The 22,826-nt window shown below is 38.9% G+C and overlaps 2 protein-coding genes across 4 annotated transcripts in view; one reads left to right on the top strand and one right to left on the bottom strand.

The window, feature by feature from the left end:
* Positions 1-22,826, top strand: part of LOC110208883 (cystatin-like) — a 91,700-nt gene that overhangs the window by 12,255 nt on the left and 56,619 nt on the right. The gene's annotated exons all lie outside the window — the stretch shown is intronic.
* On the bottom strand, positions 3,840-14,117 carry LOC110208910 (cystatin-like). Of its 2 annotated transcripts, none has more exons than XM_020987126.2 (3): positions 13,805-14,116; positions 4,649-4,765; positions 3,840-4,067 (listed from the first exon to the last, which is right to left on the bottom strand). In XM_020987126.2, the coding sequence occupies exons 1-3, from the start codon at positions 14,021-14,023 to the stop codon at positions 3,984-3,986; spliced, it is 420 nt and encodes a 139-aa protein (XP_020842785.1). In that variant the 5' UTR covers positions 14,024-14,116; the 3' UTR covers positions 3,840-3,983. The 2 variants fall into 2 exon arrangements, with proteins under 2 accessions (XP_020842785.1, XP_020842777.1); XM_020987118.2 differs by lacking the exon at positions 3,840-4,067 and adding an exon at positions 4,108-4,323 and having other exon boundaries at positions 13,805-14,117.

Consider the following 22,826-nt stretch of genomic DNA (forward strand, 5'->3'; position numbering starts at 1 on the left):
TGCAGTGGATAGAGCCAGGAAGACATCTTCATGAGTTCAAATCTGGCCTCAGACACTTACTAGCTGTGCAACTCTGGGCAAGTCACTTAACTGTGTTTGCCTCAGTTTCCTCATCTGTAAAATGAGCTGCAGAAGGAAGTGGCAAACCACTCCAATATCTTTGCCAAGAAAACCCCAAATGGGGTCACAAAGAGTCAGACATGACTAGAAATGACTGAAAAACAACAGAGCCACACATGTAGTATGTGTTGGAGCCAGGATGGATGCCATGTCTTTCTGACTTCAAGGCAGACCCTCTCCGCTGCAGCTGAATTTTTAAAACACGAACCACAAATGACCTGTGAGGCAGAAAGGAGAAAAGTTTGCCTTGTGGGCTCTCTTCCTACAAAAAGCAGCCTAACAACTTTCGCTCCCGGCAGCATCCTATCACACTGACCTCACCCCCATCCCTCACATTGGCATAATGTATTTTCACTCCTGGATTCAGGGAAGCCATGTTTGGTGCCCTCTCAGTTCAAAACCTAAATTTTCTTATGCAAAAGTGTTTTTTTAAATTTACACTCAAGTCCCTCCACAGGGAACCATTCCTCATTACTAAAAAAAAAAAGTACTTCAACAACAACAACAGTCAGACTAGTCAGTGCTGGCTTTACAATCTCAAACCTTTGAAACAGCAATAAGGGCCCCCAGGGCTCAGGTCCAGGTGGAGAGTGGGGGAGCCCAGTGGGAGGAGGAGAGAAAAGACCTGGAATCACAGTGTGGGAAAATCCTAAAAAAATACTGTAAAACTACAACTCAGAATGAGATGGGGGATAAGGAAAGCCAAGGACTGCAAAATGGCAGGGCAGGAGATTGTTTGTTTGTTTTAGTAATAATAGGAAACAGAGGAGGACAAAAAAAGGGATAGGACTCACTGCTCCTGGGTGGACAGGACAATGATAACACAAGAAAGAGAGAGAAGGCAGGGCTTCTCAATTTATATTTTGCTTCTGTTTTCCCAGCAAAGGAGAATGACCTTTGGACTAGGAAATAAGCACCCCAAATTGGCTAATAGGAAGTTGAAGCCCAAGGAAGGGAAGGGGGAGCCAGTGAGTGGGAACATATCTGCCTTTGATGTACTCAGGTCACCTTGCTCAGATAAACTGTGCTCCAGGGATTTCAACACTTGCCAGATGTGGTTAAACAATCTCTGAAAGATCATAGAGAACAGGAGAGGTACCACTAAAATGGAGAGTGGCATAATCTTCAAAAAAAAAGAAAAGGACAGAAGCTTCAGTCTTTAGATCAGTGATTTGAACTGAGTTTTAAAGAGAGCCAGGGAAGCCAGTAGGTAGAAATGAGGAAGGACAGCATTCCAGGCAGACAAGATAGCAAGTGAAAAGGCAGAGAGTCCGGAGATGCTGAGAGACAACCAAAAAAACAATATTGATGGATCATAGTGTACACTGGGTGGGGGGTAAAGTGTTAGAAGGTTGGAAAGGTAGGAAGGAGCCAGGTTGTCAGGGTCTTTAAATGGCAAACAGGGCATTTTCTATTTGATCCTGGAGGTAATAGGGAGCTATTGGAGTTTATTGAGTAGTGGGATTACATGGTAAAATCTGCTTTAGGGAAATCACTCTGGCAGTGGCATGGAGGACGAATTGTAGTAGTGAGAGATTTGAGGCTGGAAGACCAACAAAATAAAGTTATTTTAACTTTTTAAAACTTTTTTTATTACTTATTTTAATGGGAATGAGTCACTGAGGGTCTGCACCAGGGTAATGAGTGGAAAGAAGACATATACAAGAGATATGAAAGAAGAAAGGATAAGACTTGGTTAACAGATTGGCTATGGATGTTCAGTATGACAGAGGAGTCAAAGGTGACACTGAGGTTGAGATTCTAGGTAACTGGTAGGATGGAGCTGCCCTTGACAGTAATAGAAAAGTCTAGAAGAAGGGAGAGTTTAGGGACATGGTTTTATCAAGGATAGGTCTTGTTAGACCAGCTTTTTTTTTTCCTTTTTTAAATGAGATTACTAAATTGACATCATAGTTTACTTGGGTTTTAGGGAAGTTTTACAAAATATCTCTTGTCCAAAAGTTGAATAGATGGCGGCTAGATAATAGGATAATTACAGGGATTGGAACTGGTTGAATGGCTAGCAGGGGGTTGAGAACTTGTGGCCTCGAGGCTACATGTGGCCTTCTAGTCCTTGGGTGTGGCCTTAACTGAGTCTGTTTTACAGAACAAATCCTTTTATTAAGGAGATTTATTCTGTAATGTTTGGATTCAGTCAAAGGGCCACACTTGAGGACCTGGAGGGTCACAGTTTTCCTACCCCTGGGCTAGACTCAAAGTGTAGTCATTAATAGTTCCATGTAAACTTGAAAGGTGGGCCCCAGTGGAGTGCTGTTGAGGATCTGTATTTGTCTTCATGCTGTTCAACATTATCAATGACTTGGATAAAGACATAGAGGACGCCCATATCTAATTTGAAGTTGAAATGAAATTTGGAGGGATGAGAGTAAGGATTCAAAAAGAACTTCATAGGCCAGAAGAGTGGGATGAATTCAATAAGAGGAAATCTAATAGGGAAAATGTGAAGTTTTATACATGAGCACCATAAGTCAACTTCACAAATACAAAATGGAGAATTATGGTGAGACAGCAGTTTATCTGAAAAAGATCTAAGGGTTTTAGCATCCTGCAAATTCAGTTTTAGCCAAAAGTATGATATGGCTACCAAAAATCTAATGTGATTTTGGGCTATATTATGAAAGAAATATAGCTTCCTAGAACAGGAAGGAAATAGTCCTACTATAATGTGCCTTGGTCAAACCACATCTAAGTATTCTGTTCAGCTTTGGGCACCACAGTTTATGAAAGGCATTTTGGGTAGCAGCCAGAGGGAGGGCCATCAAAATAGTCAAGGGCCTTGAGTCTATGCCATATGAGGATCAGTTAAGGAACTGGAGGTGCTTACCTTGCAGAAGAGAAGGCTAAAGGGGAATTTTATGAGTATGTTCAGGTACCCAAAAGGCTGTTATTCAAAAGAGGGATTAGATCTGTTTTCTTTGGCCATGAGAAGTCAGAATGAGGCATTTATATTTGAACTCAATGTAAACTTCCTAAAAGACCTAACCAAAAGTGAAATGGTATGCCTCTGGTGATGGTGGGTTCTCTCTCATGGGAAGTCATCAAGCAGAGGCTGAATAACTAGTTTGGGTGCATATTTTAATTAGAATTCTTTTTTGAGTATCAGTTGGGTTAGGCCAGCCACAAAAGTCCTTTCCAATTATGAGATTTTACGAATCTTTAAACATGCCTATCTGAGATGTTACAGGAGGGTCAAGAATTTTAACTAGGTAGTTGAGTAAACAAAAATGTCCTTCCAGTTCTCTGTCATGACTAGGTCTTACCTTTGTAAAATTTTACCTCCCCTCTACTATCTTCTCTTTCAAAAGCTGAAAGGCTAGGTGATATAGTGTATAGAGCACTGGACCTGGAGTTGGGAGACACCCGAATTGAAATCTTGCCTTGCAAAATTACTAGCTGTGCAGCCCTGGGCAAGTCACTTAATCTTTGTCTGACTCAGTTTTTTCATCTGTAAAGTGACAGCACCTACCTCCCAGGGTTGTTTGAAAGATCAAAGATTTTCCAAGAACTTTGTAACTCTTGAAGTATTGTATAAACTCTATTATCAATTTATATGAGTTTCTTACAACCGGGAATTTATAAGCTCTGATCAAGTATGTGGTCAGTTATTATTGCTTTTATTATGATTTGTTTAAAGATTGTAAATTCTTATCACCATGAACTGAGATGATAGGCAGCTCACAAAGAAAAGGCAGAGTCAATTGGTGTTCTCAAAAGTGTATTGAGAAGATTTTTTTTTTCCTCTTATGCTTGCTTAACAATGAATTTCTGCTCTCCTTCCTTTTTAAGGAGATAGTAGAAGCTGGGAAGAAAACTTGTAACTGCAGCGCCCCATAGGAACCCAGCTAAATGTTAGTACAGTTACTGCTCCTCAGCTCGTATTGTCTATCCCAAGGCACAGCAAAAATAAAAAAAGTACAGTTGATTACCTGGGGAAGAAAAAAAAAGAAGAGAAAACTTAGAAGCAGGAAAAAAAAGCTAATATAAAGACACCTGCCTTAGCAGATGTAATGGCTCAGGGAGGATTTGAATAATGCCCCTCATTCAGATAGTTTAACTTAGGTACCATTACCCATTATCACAGTAAGTACCACATCTGGGGAATTGGTTTGGAACCATCAGTTGCTTCAGAAACTTTGTCAAATAATGCCCCCATCGCAAGCAGTTTCTGATCTTGAGATTTTCCTTTAATTGAGTCAAAAGAAGAGCATTAGATTTGGAGTTAGGAGACCTCTGTTCAAATCCTGACTGTCTCAATATTGGACAAGCCATTTAACTTTTCTGGGCCTCAGTTTCCTCATCTGTAAAATGAGAGGGTTAGACTAAATGACCTCTAAGATCCCTTCTAGCTCTATACCGGTGATCCTATGCCCTCTTCTAAGCCGCAAGCTAAAAATATTCTCCTTCAAAAACATTTTTGCATAATGCCTAGCACCTACTAGGTGCTTAATAAATGCTGGTTGACTGACTAAGAATTTTTAATTATTCAAAGTAGATTTTAGTCTCTTACCTTATACAATTCTGGATCCTTTTGAAGGCCACAGTCATCAGGATCAAATCCTACATCTTTTGTACACATGGTCCGGCTGAGTTCCATGTTTACGAGGTACTCAAATCCCCTTGACAGCTGTTAGTGAACAATTGCACAGAGTTATTATCATTATTATTATTTCTTATATATGTAAATCTCATGCACCAAACTCTGGGCTTTTATAGATTAGATTGGAGGATTCTCCAAAAATTGCATTTTTTTCTCCATTTTTGCCACAATTAAGGGTTTTCTTTGGGAACCTCAGAATATAGCTGTGTTTGCATCTGCTAGGGAGTAGCTAAATGGTACCGTGGATAGAGCACCAGGCCTGGAGTCAAGAAGACCTGAGTTCAAAACCTCAGATACTCACTAGGTGTATGACCCTGGGCAAGTCACTTAACTCTGTCTGCCTCAGTTTCCTCATTTGTAAAATGATCTGGAGAAGGAAATGGCAAACTACTCTAGTATCTTTGCCAAGAAAGCTCCAAATGGGGTCACAAAGAGATGGACATGAATGAAAAGACTGAACAACAACAGAACAATAGGGTCTGCATGGTTGTAAAAGAGTCACCAGGTCCTGTGTAAGCACTCAAAAAAGTAATACATATCGGAAATAAGACAGACTTTATTTTACTCCACAGACAAAAAGCAAAAAAAATACAAAAGATTCACAGTAAACTATACTCAACATAATCTCCTTTTCCCTAGTGAGTCTCACCAATTGTAAACATGTAGTTTTAAAGACACCAAGGCCACAAAATACCTAAGATCTCTTGGTAAAAGGCTAGGTTGGAGTGGTAGAGGAGATGATTATTAGGAGCTTGGAGGCTCCCTTCTTCCCATGACCTACTCTTCTGGAACAGATTTCCACACATCTCTATTACCCATTGGAAGTCATTTATTGGGCTCAGCCAAGGTCTTTCATAGGTCAGCCAACCAATAATTATTAATACCTAGCATATAATAGTGCTTTTAGGTGTTTTGGCCAAGACCATATCTTGTAGATGGGAAATTGAGATGACTGGACCCTTCACCTTGAGAGACCACAAACTACATCCAAAACAGTCCTGGAGCTAATACTCATAGAAGCAGTAGGCAGGCAGAAGAAAAGGACTCCATACTCTTACCTGTTACTATTGTAAAGGGAGTGATTGGTAAAGTGACCAAGTGATCAGAAGAATTCCTCAATCAACCTGATATTACAGGGTGTGAACCATTGCCTGAAAACAACTAAGAGGTACCTTTTCATGACATGTGAACATACCCAATAGTACCATACTGGTTAGGTTTGAGAGACTAGGACCATATCCTAATGACTAAGGCTGACGAAAAATCAGTCATGCCTCCCAGTGACCTAGGAAATGTAGATGATGTCTTATTTAACTCTTCCCCTGGCACAGTAGCTAGAGCTCTGGGCTTGGAGGCAGCATTTAAATTTAAATTCTGCTTCAGACACTTAATCTTTTGTAAAAATTATATGTATTATTCAATGATCCAAGACAATTCTAAAGGACTCATGATGGAAAATGCTATCCACATCCAGAGTCTGAATGCAGATGGAAACATACTATTTTTCACTTCCTTTATTTTTTTGTGTTTTTTTTCCCTGTTTTCTTTCACAACGTGACTAATAGGGAAATGTTTTTCATGATTACACATATATAACCTGTATCAAATTGCTTACCATCTCAGGGACAGGAGAAGGGAAGGAAAGAATTTGGAACTCAAAATTTTTAAAAATGAATGTTCAAAATTGTTTTTACATGCAATTGGGCCAAATAATTATTAAAAAATTAAAATACATAGAAAAAAATGTGTCTTTTCCAATCAGTAAAAATCCATCTTTTTATCTTCCCACTCCAAACCCCTCTCCTCAAATGAGAACAAGAGAAGAAAAATACTGATTACATACATGCAACTATGTATAGTCAAGCAAAACAAGTTTCTACTTTGGGCATATCCAAAAAAAAGAAAGAAAGAAAGAAAGAAAGAAAGAAAGAAGAAAGAAAGAAAGAAAGAAAGAAAGAAAGAAAGAAAGAAAGAAAGAAAGAAAGAAAGAAAGAAAGAAAGAAAGAAAGAAAGAAAGAAAGAAAGAAAGGAAAGATTCATTTCTGCACTCCGAGTCCTTCACCTATCAGGAAGTAGTTAGTGTATTTCATTAGTCCTCTAGAATCTTAGTTGATCATTATGCTGATCAGAGTTCTTAATTCTTTCAAAGTTGTTTTTACCATATTTGAGATTTCTGGGAAAAGGGACTTCCTGCTCCAGAGAGTGAAGTCAGTGAGTTACTCAGATACCCACCAAGCCAGTGAGAAGGCGATTGCTTACTCAGCAGCCTCCAAAATATGTTTACTTTCTGAGAATAGCCTAAACTATGGAGTGGGACTATAAATGGATGTCTATTGGGAGAGATGTATTGCTCTGTGAGAAAGAGGGACTCAAAGTATTGCCCTAATAAAGTGGAGAGAGTAGTGGTCCTGGCATCAGTGAGACCAGTGACCTTGGGCAAGCCATTTAACCTCTATTTTAATCTGCTAGAGAAAGAAATGGCAGACCACTCCAGTAACCTTTTCAAGAAAAACTCATGAACAGGATGGTCCATGAGGTCATAAAGAGTAGGACATGACTGAACAACTGAACAACAATAAAAATCTTGTTCTTCTGTGGGGAACTAATGATACTTGAGAGCTTCATATATTTCAGGTTCTATTCATGGACTCCTATGATTCTTTTGTATCTTAGGCATTTTCTGATGGGATTTTTTTTAAAAAGGCTGATCCATATCCAATAAGCATTTAATACCTTAAGTGTGATGTGGTATTTAAGGGATCCCTTTCTCCACATTTGGGGAAACCTAAACATGAGTCATATCATGAGTACATTAAATATTTTCCTGTAGTGGTCTGTGTGGGACCATAAACCAAAGAGATACTGATCCTCTTGGGGTCATCTCACAGTATCAGACCTTCTCCTAGGGAGTGAGCCCAGAAGTCACTGGGGAGCCTTGTGTTATGGGTTACCCCAAAAATAAAATAGGCTTATATAGAATTGACATAAAATACCTTTTCTCTCTTCCAGTACTGTCATCATGGCAACAAGCATGAAACTGGGACTAGATTTCTGGTAACAACTGATAATCATTCAAGATCATTCAGCCCCAATAAGGGCCAAAGTTTGAACTAATCAACCAGAAGAATTATACTGGCCTAACAAACATGCTTTTCTTTGTTCTCTGAGTAAACTTAAAAAGCCCTTTCCTGTGTAAACAACACAAGGCCAGATGAAGCTGACCAAGAACATTTTTCTGTTTAAGGCCACTAAGGCTGGATGCCTAGGACCAGACATTGTCTTGAATAATGGGATTTTTCTTAGCTTAATATTTTATGGACATATACTATGTTATATTATGTTAGTGATAGAAGAAACACAGATGTCCTAGATTGTAATTTCAACTGATACTTTGTCAATTCTCTTAACCTGTTGTATTTACAAGCTATTCAACTAAGAAAATTCCTTTCTCGTGCTATGGTTAACCATATATCAAGACCATAAATTTGAGTGACATAGACATCCTGAATTGGAATTGCTCTAAGAATATAAATTGCTGAAGTAAGAATTAAAGCTTGACTCCATGTACATGTATATGTTCACTAGCTTAAGGGAATAAACAATATAATTATATATCACCTAGATTGTTGCCTCTTTAACCAAGCTTCCAGGTTGACATAACTCTAATCACCACCCCACCTTCACCTGCTCCTGCTTTTCCTTCCATGACTGCTTTGTTTCTCTGGCAACACTGCTACCACTTTTTCTAATGGCTATGACATATTTTTTGTTGATAGAATTGCCTTTAATATTCATCTTCACTAGAGTTCACTTATATGGAAATGTTACCGGGAGCTCAAAGGGTGCCCGCATAATTGGATCAGCTTCAGATATGAATTTCCAATGGGCACTCTAAGGAATACAAAAGAAATATTAGATATTGAGATTTACCCTTGATAGATTTAGAGTCTAACTGGTTAAATAAGACTAGTCCACCTGAAGTAATTCAACAAACATTTACTGATTTCCTGCTGAATGCAAAGAAATGTGCTAGATACTAGGAGAAATTCAAAAAGGAAACAGAACAGATTGCTTCAAGAAGCCATCTCTAGGGAGTAGGGAAAAAAGGGAAAAAAAGAAAGTTACACGATAACTTTATTATAGTTATATATTATATATTATAGATGATATATCAAAAGGAAGAGCAAGTTGTACATAATAGAGCTGCAGTTTTATATGCAATCATCTTTTTTTTCTATTCTACTATGTTGTGGAAAATGCTTGTTTTACTTCTTAAGTTCAGAATAAAATAAATACAATTTTTAAAAAAGAAGCTTGGTCTTTAATAGCATAATTATATGTCATATATGATGTACCAATATAACATAATATATTAATATGTCATATATTCATATAATGCTATTAATATTACATTAATGTCATCTATCCTATACATAACATATACGTATATATGCATCAGTATGCTGGTGAATGTTTAACAACTCACTTTCTTTAAAAAAAAAAGTCCCCACAAAAACACTTTTAAGTTTAATCTGCATTATTAACATTTTCTCCATAATTTTCTTAAGTCTACCGGGGTAGGGCACCTGTGGCCTTAAGGCCATGTATAGCATTAGAAACAATAATTTTAGAGGATTTGGCAGGGGATTCAGTCAAAGTTTTGTTTAAATTGGAGGGTTGTATCACTATAGAAAAGTTTGAGAACCATTGGTACAGTGACTACATCATTGTTTGTGAATTCAGGAAGACTTGGGTTCACAACTTTCCTCTAACATTTTATAACCCCAGTAAGTCACTTTGTATTTCTGTGTCTCAATTTCCTGGACTTGATGATTGCTAAGGTCCCTTCTAGTCCTCAAATCCTAGGATTTTCTTCCTTGAGATACCTTACAGTCTAATGGTTAGTCCTAACTTGGTTTCCCCCTTCCATCCAGTGTCCTTCTGGTTCATTTATCTCAGGCATTAGTTGGTGAGGATTTAAAAAATTCAAAGAGATCTTATTGTGGAAATTGTTCAGAACAAGCCATAATTAGCAGGATAAGTCTGCTGCTAAAAAAACAATGCTGCTGCAAAATCCAACAGACATTTTTTAAAAAAAAATTTGGACCACATACAACATTGCTCTTCATTAGAGTGGGTGACTGACAGTGTACTTAGATTTATTTGTTTTCATGGAGAGGTCCAAACCTTTGAATTACTTCTCAATTGAAGATAAGTTTCAACTTAGTACTTAATACTTAATTATATTATCTCTTTTCTCTCTCATCTTAAGTTGTACTGTTTTGACTGGGCCTTTCTCTATTGCCTATGAACGTGTTGAGATCTTCCCTAATCTTAAAAATTTGAATTTTCTATAACTACCACAGACCATATGCCCCCAAATTGTATAGTAGTGGGACCTGCTGAACAATTAGAGGGTTTTTTGTTTTTTATTTTTGTTTTACTATGGAACAAAATAATAGTGATAATGAGCATTTATATAGTTTTAAGATTTTGCTTTAAGGTTTACAAAGCTCTTGACACATATCTTATTTTGTCTTCACAACCTTAGGAGGTAAGGGATGTTATTATCCCCATTTTATAGATGGGGAAACAGGCAGACGGGTTAAGTCTTCCCAGGATCACCTAGCTAGTAAGTGTCTGAAGCTGGATATGAATTTAGGTCTTCGTATCTTCAGGCCCAGCATTCTATCCATTAGGCCACCTACCTATTCCTTAAATAAATCTTCAAACATCCTTCACTTGATCTTAGAAAACGGGATTTTTATTCTAAAAGTCCCTTTTCTATTAACTTTGAGAAATGATTTTCTTCAAATGGATTCTGGACATATCACCTAATCCTGCTTCTATCATTTTCAGCTATTATTCTATAATTCTCCTTCCCCTTTTTGCTGAACTTATTAAAATACTTCATTTTCCTCCACCCACTTATTTTTCACTTCCCAGAATCTGGTGTCCATCCCCATCACTCTTCAGAAACTGCTACTTCAAAGTCACCAATGACCTATTTTAAAAAATACATATTTTAAGTTCCAAATTCTCTCCCTCCCTCCACCCCCTCCCCTCCCACCAATCTGGTGTCCATCCCCATCACTCTACTGAAACTGTTACTTCAAAGTCACTAATGACCTCTTTTAAAAAATATTTTCTGTTCTAAATTCTTTCCTTCCCTCCCCTTCCTCCCCACCCACCATTCTTTCCACAAACATTGGAATCATCCTACTTGAGTTCATCATGAACCTTTTGTCTGTAATATTTTAATAGTTTTATGACTGGTCTCCCTTTTGTCAGTCTGATTCCTTCTCCAATCCATTTTTCACATAGTTGCCAAAATAATCTTGTTAATGTCTGAAAATATTTAAGCTGGAGATGAGAAAATTTAGAGGGGAAATTATAGCTGTCTTCATTTATTTGAAGGGCTGTCATAGTCTGTTTGACCCTAGAGAGCAGAACCAGAAACAAAAAGGGTGGAAATGGCCAAAAAGAAAAAAAAATAATACTTGATGTCAGGAAAAACCTTCCTAACAATAATAGCTGTCCCAAAGTAGAATGCAGAGGTGTTAAGTGTTCCCTCCTTGGAGGTCTTCAAGCAGAGACTGATAATCACTTGTTGAGTATGTCATGGGGAAGCTTCCTGATATGAATGAGTTATTATTCTCTATGCTGATGTAGCCCCTCCTAACTCTCAAATCCTGTGATTCTATGAAATAAATGGCTATTTAATTTGGTGTTTAAGATCTTCCACAATCTTGCTTCAGTATTTCTCTCCCACATTCCTTCACCCAACTCCTCCTTCAGGCACCCAACATTCCAAGGAAATGACTACTGGTTTTTCTTGAACTTATCCTGAACTCTCTTGCCCTCATGCTGCCTCACAGACTGACCCTTAAGCATGGAATATATATACTTATTATCCATATCTTTCAGCATCTTTCTTTTCTTTCAAAGTTCAGATCCAGCATCATTTCTTCCATGAAGTCTTCTCTGATCTCCTGCCTCCAACTTTTCCTGACTCAAAGCCTGGCACTCATAACTGCTGCACCACATAGGTGACCTATAATATATAAATTATGTGTGTGTGTATATATACACACACACACACACACACACACACACACACACACATATGTATATGATTACACCAATTCCATAGAAATATTTTTATCAAAATTTTTAAAATGAATTCATGGACCCCACGTTAAGAACTCCTCCTTGAAGACATTAGTAAGCAGTAAAGTTTTCATATACACCAAAATATTTATGGCAGCACTTTTTGTGACAGCAAAAAAATTAGTAACATAGTAGATGCCCATCAACTGGGGCTAAGAAAATTGTGATGTATGAATGTAATGGAATATTACTGTGCTATAAGAAATGATATATGTGATGAATACAGAGGAGTATGGGGGAAATCCAAATGAACTGAGGCAAAGTGAAGTATGTAGAGCCAAGGAAACAATATACACAATACTTACAACAATGAAAATGGAAAGAACTCCACACAAATAAAACAAAAGTAATTATAGCAACATTATAAAAATCAAGATGACTCAAATGAAAAGATATGAGGACAACCCTCTCTCCTATGCCCACCCCTTCATGGAAATAGGATCTCCATAGATGTTGTACATTGTGCATATTTTCAGACTTTTTTGATGTATTGATCAGTTGTGATGATTTTTTTTCCTCTTATTTTTTCTTTCTAACATTTTTTTGTCTTTAAAAATACTATTTGTTATATGGCATGGCTCCCTGGGAGCAGGAAGAGAAAGGGGTATTGAGGAAAATGATGATATGAAAAACAAAAGACATCAATAAAAATTTATTTTTAGAAAGCCCACCTAGTAGGAGGTCCCACACATAGCAAAGTGGTAGAGCCAAGCTTCTAGAGGCTTCAAGTTCCAGAACTGAGCATGGGAATTGCGATAGCAAATGCAATCTACCTTTAAGTTAACCTCTCACCACAGGAGAGGCAGCAACCCTGCAGTAAAGGCCGATATGGGGAGATGGGGTTAAAGGAAGGAGGAAAGACAAAAGGGAGGGAGGATAATGATGGTGGTGGTAGTGGTGGTGGTGGTGCAACAGAACAAAGAGGACCAGGAAGCTGATTCAGGATTTTTCTCCAACCTCCTACATTCTCTTCTAGTGCTTCTGATTGGAAATGCATCCAGCCTGGCCCACAACTTTGCCCTTCGTGGGCAATATTGCTGTGGTTACTGATTACATCCTGCAGAACAATTCTTCCTGCCTCTTGTCTCTTTCCCCCCCGCCCCTTCAAAACCTCACCATTAGCCTTGCTATCCCATTTCAAGAAGACCTCTAAAAGATTAAGAATTAAGAGAAATAGAAGCACTGAAAACAGGGACTATTTTCTGAAAAAAATTCTGAAAATAACCTGAAAACAGAGAAAGCTCAAAGTGGTGAGGAGAGGGAGAGGGAAGGCCACTGACTGAGGAGGCTACGTTCCACTCTGCCATTTACCAGCTGTATGACTTGAGGCAAATCACTTTACCTTTCTGGATCTCAGTTTCCTTATCTGTAAAATGAAAAGGTTGGATTAAGTGGCATCTGAAGTCCCTTCTGGCTCTTACAGTATGATCCCAGGATTCTACAAGAAAAAGCTTAAGTGAACATCTGGGTGTGAAATGAGTGATCTGTGTCACTAAAGCTCACCTCATGAACACCACTGAACACTTCTTGGAGCAATTCTTTTCCTTTACCCTCTGTCTGGTTTTCTGCCTCCACCTTACTCATCCTTTCTAGATTTCTCCCTTTTCTCTTCTCTGTTTAATATTGTCTCTCCCAGTGCTATAATGTGCAATTGTAATATATTTTTTTAAGAAAACACTTATTGGTTGTTTTTCTTTGATAACATCCTCCGTTCCTGAATAAACATCTGATAAAATAAAAACTTTTCTTTTCTCAAAAAGGTTTAACAATTTCTTTTTACTTGAAGAAGACTGGAAAATGACCCTTTCTGAGTGGGTCACCTTCAATATCAGGGAAGGCTTCTCACCCTAACTTCGTAGAAGCAGTGGGGGTACTGGGACACAGAGAGTGACTGACCTGCTCCTGGGCTCGAATCAGCTGGGTCATCTGGTAGAGGTACTCGTCATTGCTGTCCTTGTTGTACTGCTGTATGGCAAATTGAAGGGTCTCTGGGAAAAACGCATGGTCCTGCTCAATATCAATGAATTTTCTCCATACCTCCTGATTTTCCTGGGCCTGTGTCACCAAGGACAGGGTAGTTAGCAGGAGCAGGGGAATCTGCAAGAGCCTGGCCATTGGTTCTTGCCTTGGAGGATAACGGTATTGGCTTGGTAGGTGAAGTCAGTCCTCTTTGACACTCTCTCAAATACTAGTTTCCACTAATTCCTGGCAAGTTGTATCAAAATGTTTATCTCTTGTGTGGGCTCCTCCCCCTTCCTTCTCCTCCTCTGTACCTTTTTTGCCTCTTTCCCAAAACAAAATAAAACCAAAAAAAAAAAAACAACAGAAGCAGATAAGGATTGAAGATACACTGTAAAGAAAGAACCAATCCCTGATGTCAAGAAATTTAAATTCTTTCCTTCCAATAAACTTAAGCAAGTAAGAAAGCCCTGCTTTTTTTTTTCTGGTGGATCCAACCTATCTTTCAACCTTATACTTTTTTTCCCCTGAAAAGAGCTACAGAGTCTCCAGAGTTGGAAGCGTCATCCTTGAACAAGAGTCTCCTCTACATCTCAAAAAAAAGGATCATCCAATTGCCTTAAAGACCACTATCCACCCTGGGGAAGCCCATGCTGTTTTGGGATAGCTCTAATTCTTAGATTTCTTATATGATGCTCGAATCTGCTTAGAGCTGGAAGGGACCTTAAGGGTCATCTGTCCCAACCTCCTCATTTAGCAGACAAGGCAACTGAGGTTTATAAAGGTTGAATAATTTGTGATATGGGCAGTTAGGTGGCAAAATGGATAGGGTACTGGGCCTAGAGTCAGAAAGACCAGAGTTCAAATCTGGCCTCAGACGCTTACTAGCTGTGTGATCCTGGGCAAATCACTTAAGCCTGTTTGCCTCAGTTTTCTTCATCTGTAAAATGAGAAGGAAATGGCAAACCACTCCAGTATCTTTGCCAAGAAAACCCCAAATGGGATCACAAAGAGTAGGATATGACTGAACAACAACAACAAACCTGTGATAGTCATAGATCTAGCATCTGAGGCAGAATGTAAACCCAGGACATCCTAAGTCAAAGTTCAGTGTTCTCTATCCACAACACCATGTGGCATGAGGACTCCAATCTCTTTTTCAGGATTGGTCCCTGTTTCAACAGTCCCACCTTCTACCTTAATAGGGCCTAGGATCATGAGAGAAGGAAAAGAAGAAACATTAACTTAGAAGCACTAAAACAACAAAGACCATACTCAACCAGGTGCTTCCATTGTAAAATATATCCAGTCCTGCAGAAGATGGGGGGGTAGTAAGACAATTGCTTTACCAACTGTTAATCAGTCAGTCAATAATGTGCCAGGCACCGTGCTAAGCACATTTACAAATATCCGAAGTAGGTGCTATTATTATCTCCATTTTACAGTTGAGGAAACTTAAAGCAGACAGAGGTAAAGTGACTTGTCCAGGATCACCCAAATAAATAGTATCTGAGGAAATATTTGAACTTAGGTCTTTCTGTTTCTATGGCTAGTGCTCAAGCCACTGAGCTACCAGTTCATCCTTGTTAGTACTTGTAAGGGCAGAATAGTAGCTTTAAAGAGCACAGAGTAGCACAGTGGGAAAAACATTGAACTTATAATTAGGAAGACCCAGGTCTGAACACCACTTTAGAAATTTATGAGCAGTGTGATATTGGGCACCTTGGGCACGCTAGGACTCTGTTTCCGCATCTATAAAATAAGGAAGCTGAATTCAATGACCTTTGAGGTCCCCCTCTAGGTTCTGATCATAAAACTATAAGACTGTGCATCAGAGGAGATGAAACAAACACGGAAACTGTATGTGTCTTTTACTCTAACCTATCCTGTTCCCTAAAACCCCTCCCCCCAAGACCCCAGGACTACCGTGTTCAGATGTTGTCTGTCAAGGAATGATTTGGATGGTGTTCCAGTGAAGAAAATTGTCTTTCCTCACCAGCCCTTCCCTAATTCTCTCTGGTTCATAGCGGCCACTTTCAAGTGACCAAAGTGGCTTTCAAATCACCCCCATCCAAAGGCCTAGTTCTGTTTAGCAGTTTGAGAAGTCGAGTAACTTTGCCTAGGACTGAGTTGAGACTACATGGACAAAACTAGCAATAATGACAACATACATTTATATAGCCTTCAGGGTTCACAAAGCACTTTACAAACATTATCTCATCTGTGCCTTTCAACAAAGCGATGAAGTAGGTATTATGATTCCATTTTATAGTGAGGAAACTGAGCTCAGAAAGGTGAAGTTACTTGCCAAGTTAGCAAGTATCTGAGGTAAAATTCAAACCTAGGTTTTCCTGACTCCATGTCCAGTGTTCTGCCCACAACATCCTGCTGGCTCTGAGGCCAAGGCCAGATGCCAAGCACCAGGGAAGAATAAGGGACCAAGGCAGGAAACCAGATAGGGAATTGGGCATCTGGGAACCACAAGTATGCTGGCAACACCCAACAAAGGCTGCTTCCTTATCTCTGGCATGTGTACTTTTAGAAACAAGGATGAATAATAAATGACCTTAACATTCGGATAGCATGGAAAATTTTAAATTTTTTGACCTGAAAATGTTTCACAATTCTTAAAAGACTTTTATTTTCCTGTCTACTGACATTTTCTACTTAAAAAAAAAAAATTTTGCCCATGAGGGAAAAATAATACCTATCACCCTTTAAGCCCCTGCTACACTGGCCAATTGCATGTATATTCTTTCTTAGAAGTTGTAAGGTATTCTCAGACCCCACAAATAGGTCTCTACAGCTTTGAAGAGTACTAAATGTTGTATCTTATATCCTTAATGATAATGTTGGGGTTATCAGCCTTTGACTGGACCGTAAAATACATTGTCACAAGGGAAACCTTATGCAGGGTGTGGTAATCCAACTCATAGCATCAATAGATTTAGAACTGAAAAGGATCTTAGAGAATATATAGTCTAATGGCACAGGAGTGAGGAACCTGAGGCCTCAAGGCCACATGTGGCCCTCTAGGTCCTCAAGTGCGGCCCTTTGACTGAATCCAAACTTCACAGAACAAATCCCCTTAATAAAAGGATTTGTTCTGTAAAACATATGGCCTTGAGGCCTCAGGTTCCCCACCCCTGGGACTCTAACCCCTCACTTTATCCGTGATGAAACTAGTGCCCAAAGATGGTAAACGAATTGCTCGCAATCATATAGGTCATAAGAAGCAGAGTTAGTGTTCGACCCCAGGCCCTATGTTTCCCAAAAACAAATGGCCCTTGATGCCTTTATTGTCATAAGTGGGTCTTAGGTTGTAATAAGAAAGGCCCAGCCAAAATCAATACTTTAAAGACAGACAAATTCTGAAGGTCAGAACATGAAAACAAAGCCAGGCATTGATTTTTTGAGAGATTAACACATAGGGACTTGAGTCTAAAGGTAGATTTGAGGCTAGGAAATCAATTATTAAAGGGGGAAGGGTAGGGTTGAGGAAGCAGGTTCCATTATTAGCCCAAGTTCAGACTGATTCCAAGATTCAGAGTATCAGTTAACTTTTTTCTGCCTAAAATTGTCCACATTAGGATTTCAAAATTCACTGGTGTTTGAAGCACTAGGTTGAAGAGAATAGAGGCCCTGTCTGGTAAGGAACATATACATGATTCTCTGGGGCCAACACTTATTTGGTCCCTGGCCAAGTCCCACACTTAGTCTCATCCTGACCCCAGGGGCCTGACCTGGAGAGACAATGGCATTAATAAGCATTATACCTGAAGAGTTGGCAAATCACCTTTCTATTGGTAGAAATGGAGCCCAATATTATTGTTTTCTACTTCTGCTCATCTGTCTGACTTTGTAAATATCCTAAGGTCTCCTCCAATTATTTTTCCCGTGCTTTCTCTACCACCCCACCTTGTTTTTCCTCCCTCTTGTCTCTCCTCTATAAATTCTCCTTTTTTTCTTCTCCTGATCGCTGGTGTGCATTATCTTTACCTTTATTCATCTGTCTTTTCAAGCACAGTTTGGGTGCCATTTTCTAAATGAGGTCTCAGGTGTTGCTACTCTCTCTTGAAGTTACTTTGCATTACTTTGTACTTTGCATGTACTTATCTGCATACATGTTGTTTCCTTTAGCAGAAGAGTGTATGTCCCGTGAGGACAGAGACTATTTCATTTTTGTCTGTTGTACCTGGGAAACCTAGCACAGTGCTTTGCATAGAGAAGATGCTTGAAAAATGCTTGTTGAATTTAATTGAATTAAATTGAATTTCTCTCCAGGTTAGAGCTAGGTAATTTGTAAGGAGCCTTCTAGCTTTAAGATCCTATGAATCAAGGGCAGTTAGGTGGTGCAATGGATAGCATTTTGACACTGGAGTCAGGAGGACCTGTGTTCAAATCTGGCCTCAGACACTAACTAGCTGTGTGACCCTGAGCAAGTCACTTGACCCTGACTGCATCAAAAAAAAAAGATCCTATGAGTCTATGTGATCAAATTAAGACTTATGATTTTAAGTGTCACCTCTGTATCAATGACATCCAAATATACTGTGTCCATTAGCCTTAATTTCTGTGAAGTTTGCTATCACCACTTAGAAAATTCACAAATTTTGATTAGTTTCAGGTCCCAGTTTCTTAGTCCATGTAATGAGAATGATGATTAATTTGTTCCTGTAGAGTGGCTAAATTTGGTGGATATTTTAGAGGGGTTTTTTAATATTTCAGTTCAAAGATATGGATCTAGTGAGGGTAAGGGGTTCAGGTATGGGAGCTACTCTCCCCATAAGTGATGGTGTTGCCCATATGAGAACAATCCTGAAAATTTCCCCTGTGTAAGAAAGGAGGATGAAGATTCCCCAGGAAGCCCCATCTATGAAGAAGCACATGAAATTTGGGGGATGAAAACAGGTTTAAGCCTTAGGTAAGCCCTAGACACAAGGTCAGGCTCGCTCTTGGAGTGACCTGAGAGGGGCTGTTCTTAAAAGACAACTGCAATATCTAAGAGCATTAAGCAATATGATTAGCAAAACATCTTTCTCTTGGCAGAAATGTTAGTGTATCATTGGTGAATTCTTATTTTGCATATCAGCCTGACCTTTTAAATATAGATATACACATATATGTATGCATATAAAAATACATGTATGTTATATAAATGAATATATAAAATCTCCAATAAGAAGGCACCGCTCTCCACATTCTCTCAGAATGCCTTAGATAAGACCTATCCTATCTTTAGTTCCTCCTTCACCTTAAACAAGCATAAGAAAAGGCCTATTAAGTAACTTGGTATGCTTAATAAACTTAGTCTTTTGGTGCAGTTCCTTTCCTTCCTCAACAATAGCAACAAAGAAATATTTTTCTTGGCTAAGAAACCAGGCTAGTGTCCTACTGTGACAAGAAAGGGTGGAGGTAACAGGTGGTTGGATATAAACAATAACCAAATATGCTGATCCCTAGCCTGATGAAGATAGTCTTCATACCATCACAAAGTTTTTAGAGATGGAAGGACCTCAGCAGCTATTAAGTCCAACCCGTATTCCCCAAATGAAACCTCACTATAACACAAATGATAGCCTTTGCTAAAAGACCTCCAGTGGGGAGTAATCCATTACCTTCTCAACCATACCATCCTATTTTTGGACAACTTGAGTTTATTATGAAGCTTTTCCTTACATCAAACCTAAATTTTTCTCCTTGTAATTTCTACTCACTGCTCTTTATTCTGCTCTTTGGAGTCAACCTGAACAATTCTAATCTCTTTTCCGTATGCCAAGCTTTCAGATACTTAACAGCTAATATGCTTCCCTCTGCTATCCCTAGGCTAAACATACCAAGTTCCTTGAACCAATCCTTTTATGGAAATTTTTTAATGCTTACCTCTTTCCATGGCCCTACGTGGCAATCTCTTTACTATTCAAGCTTTACCTCTGCATGAGGTCCCCAAATGGAGAGAAGGATTTCCAGAGCAGGTGTGGTGAATTAAATCTTTGTCACACATATTTCTTATACATGTGCCTCCTTACTATTATGTTCAAAGTTTAAGCTTACTCCTCCCATGGATGCTGTATCTGTGGGAAGGAGTGAACCAGGTTTTAGGAGAACGTTTTTTATTAAATGTCTTTAACATGTTATCTGAGAGTAGTAGTAGCTATCCTCTGGGGACCCAACCTACCAATTGCATTAGAAGTTTGGGAATGCTACTATTACTCCTTCCTCTCCTCCTCCTCCTCCTCCTCCTCCTCTTCCTTCTCTTCATCTTCCTTCTCCTCCTCCTCCTTCATCATCATCATCATCATCATCATCTCTTCTTCTTCTTCTTCTTCTTCTTCTTCTTCTTCTTCTTCTTCTTCTTCTTCTTCTTCTTCTTCTTCTTCCCTCACCACATATGGTCCAACTCTCCACTTGGGGCACCTTACCCTTGCATGTGGGTGCTCTGTCCACAGGAATATAATTTTTGGTCACTTATATTTTCTAAGATATTTTGGGGATTGAGGATTATAGTTTTCATTTACTGTTGTTATTATTATTATTGTTGTTTTCAAAAAGCTGGGACAATTTACTTTTTGTCCTGCACAGTTTTCATTTATGATTCTTGAAATATAACTCTGGGAAAAGAGGCTTTTAGAAACAAAGCTCATTTTCTTTCAGATAGAACTACTTGACCACCCTTTAAACCCAAATCACTTTGGCTTTCATTGAATGGCCAATAATAGCCCTCTGCCCAAGCCTCTGTGCCTCATTGTTTAGGTTTTGATGGCTTAGAACGAATGTAAATAACATCTGTTCTCTGTTCTGGCCAGAAACTCTGAGGGTCTTTCCTTTCCAGACTGATATTTTTGTGATGGTAAGCTAAGCCATCTTTTGTCTGAATTTTCACATAGGTCTTAGTCATTGAATGGGTATTGCCTCAGACAATCTAAGAACTTGGAAAAATCTAATTTATTAAGGCAAGGTCACCCAGTGCAAACTGTGCCATTGCCAGTTATCTTGATATTTGTCTTGCTACTGGACTTTGATGAATCTGAAGGAGAGAATGAGGCTGATGACTTTGCTCAGCTCTACCTCACTTAAATCTAATTCACCCAGAAGTCAAGACATCATCTTCATGGTGCCATTGGTCCCCTTCAAGAATGAAAGATGAACAGCAACCCAAGTCTTATCTATACAAGCAGTGAGATCAGGGATTTCTCCTGTACCACTAGTCCTAGGATCTGCAATTTCAAATCATTCTAGACTAAAACTCTAGTGAAAGTTCTGAAATATGACTTCTAAGTCAGATTCCTGTTCCTCAAGGATACTTTGTACCATCTTTACCTTCACCTTTCCAGAGATCAAAAATAAAGGAGCTCAAAAGTAAGGGCACTTTAGCTGGGAACTTCACTCTGTGTCCCAGCTCTCTCCTCCCAACAGGGATTCTTACTCCAGGCCAACATTCTGGAAAGACTTCAGCTCTGGACTCAGTAACAGATTGTATGTCTGTCATCCGATAATCAGTTTAGCTAAGAGTGAAGAAGCTCATCTCATCACCAGAACGTTGATCATCAGGTGGCAGATTTTTTCAGCCATTGTATTTTGGCCGCATGAGTACTCACAGTTGTGCAATCATAGATGATTCTTAGAATCAAAGGAAGTGACATGAATGAATGAATTTTCATCATGTGTGTATTATGTATTTCATATGGGCCAAGCAATGGGATAGAAAAACAAAATCAAAGGAAGATCTTGTCCTCAAAGAGTTTACATTCTAATAGGGGGAGACAACACATATAGAGGAGTGGTGGCTAAAGAAAGGGATTTTGGTTTGGTATGTTAGTTATGGTATGGTAGTATGGTAGTTAGAGCTAGTGGGGACTTGAATGACAGACCCTTTCCAGGAGATTTGATTATGGTTCCAAAACTAGAGGGGAAGGAGTAACATACATGTAGGGCAAGGGCAGCTGATGGGTAGGGACTACAATAAAGTATTGATGGAGTCTGCCTAAAATAGTGGACCCTGGTAAGATCTCACCAATCAGAATAAAAGAGAAGTTCTGGAAATAAAAGAATTAAGATTCTGGGCACAGGTTCTTGTCCCTTCCACATGGCAGCCAGGAATATGAGTGGGGAACAGAGCATATACATGTGTATATACATACACAAAGAATTATTTTACTAATATTATATGATGGAGCTCAGTGCCAAGGACTTGAAGAAGAAATGCAAAATAGAGGAGGAGGCTAGCTGGCAAGAAGAAAAAAAAAATAGGGGACGAATGAGTACAGAGCTTAGGAAGAAAAGTCCAAAAGGATGGATAGGTAAAAGATAAGAACAAGGAGGAGATGAATGAGAAAACTTAGTCGACAAGTGGTTTTTTTAAAAAAGTATTTACTATGTGCCAGGCACTAAGCACTGCAGATATACAGAAAAGTAAAAATGTCATCCCTGTCCTCAAGGAACTTACATTCTTATGGGAAGACAACATGCAAAAAAAAAAATTGCACATGCAAGATATATGCACTGTAAATAAGGAGTTCTTAATCTGGAGTTCATGGATTGATTACCAAATAGATCATATCATATTTGAAAGTGGAGTTAATAGGTAGCCAATGGAGTTTTTTTTTTCTTTAATTTTGTTTTTTTGGTTTTTTGTTTGTTTGTTTTAGGCAGTTGGGGTTAAGTGACTTGCCCAGGGTCACACAGCTAGTAAGTGTCAAGTGTTTGGTCTGAGGCCAGATTTGAACTCAGGTCCTCCTGACTTCAGGGCCAGTGCTCTATCCACTGAGCCACCTAGCTGCCCCCTGCCAATGGAGTTTATTGAGTGACATGGTCAAGTCTACACTTTAGAAAGATCACTTTGACAGTACTGGAGTAGAGGAGAACTGAGCCAGGGAGACCACCTTGCAGACTCCCACTGCAATAGTCCAGATGTGAGATAATGAGGACTTGTACCTGGGTGGCAGTGTGTGAACAGAGT

This window comes from Phascolarctos cinereus, unplaced genomic scaffold (genome assembly GCF_003287225.1).
Source record: "Phascolarctos cinereus isolate Bilbo 61053 unplaced genomic scaffold, phaCin_HiC Scaffold_2;HRSCAF=192, whole genome shotgun sequence".
NCBI classification, from domain to species: Eukaryota; Metazoa; Chordata; class Mammalia; order Diprotodontia; family Phascolarctidae; genus Phascolarctos; species Phascolarctos cinereus.

Coding starts and splice junctions, on each gene's coding strand:
- LOC110208910 (XM_020987118.2), bottom strand. CDS start 14,023: ATGGCCAGGCTCTTGCAGATTCCCCTGCTCCTGCTAACTACCCTGTCC. Junction 4,766..13,804: donor TGATTCGAGCCCAGGAGCAG/GTCAGTCACTCT, acceptor GTTCACTAACAG/CTGTCAAGGGGATTTGAGTA. Junction 4,324..4,648: donor AGGATCCAGAATTGTATAAG/GTAAGAGACTAA, acceptor ACTCAATTAAAG/GAAAATCTCAAGATCAGAAA.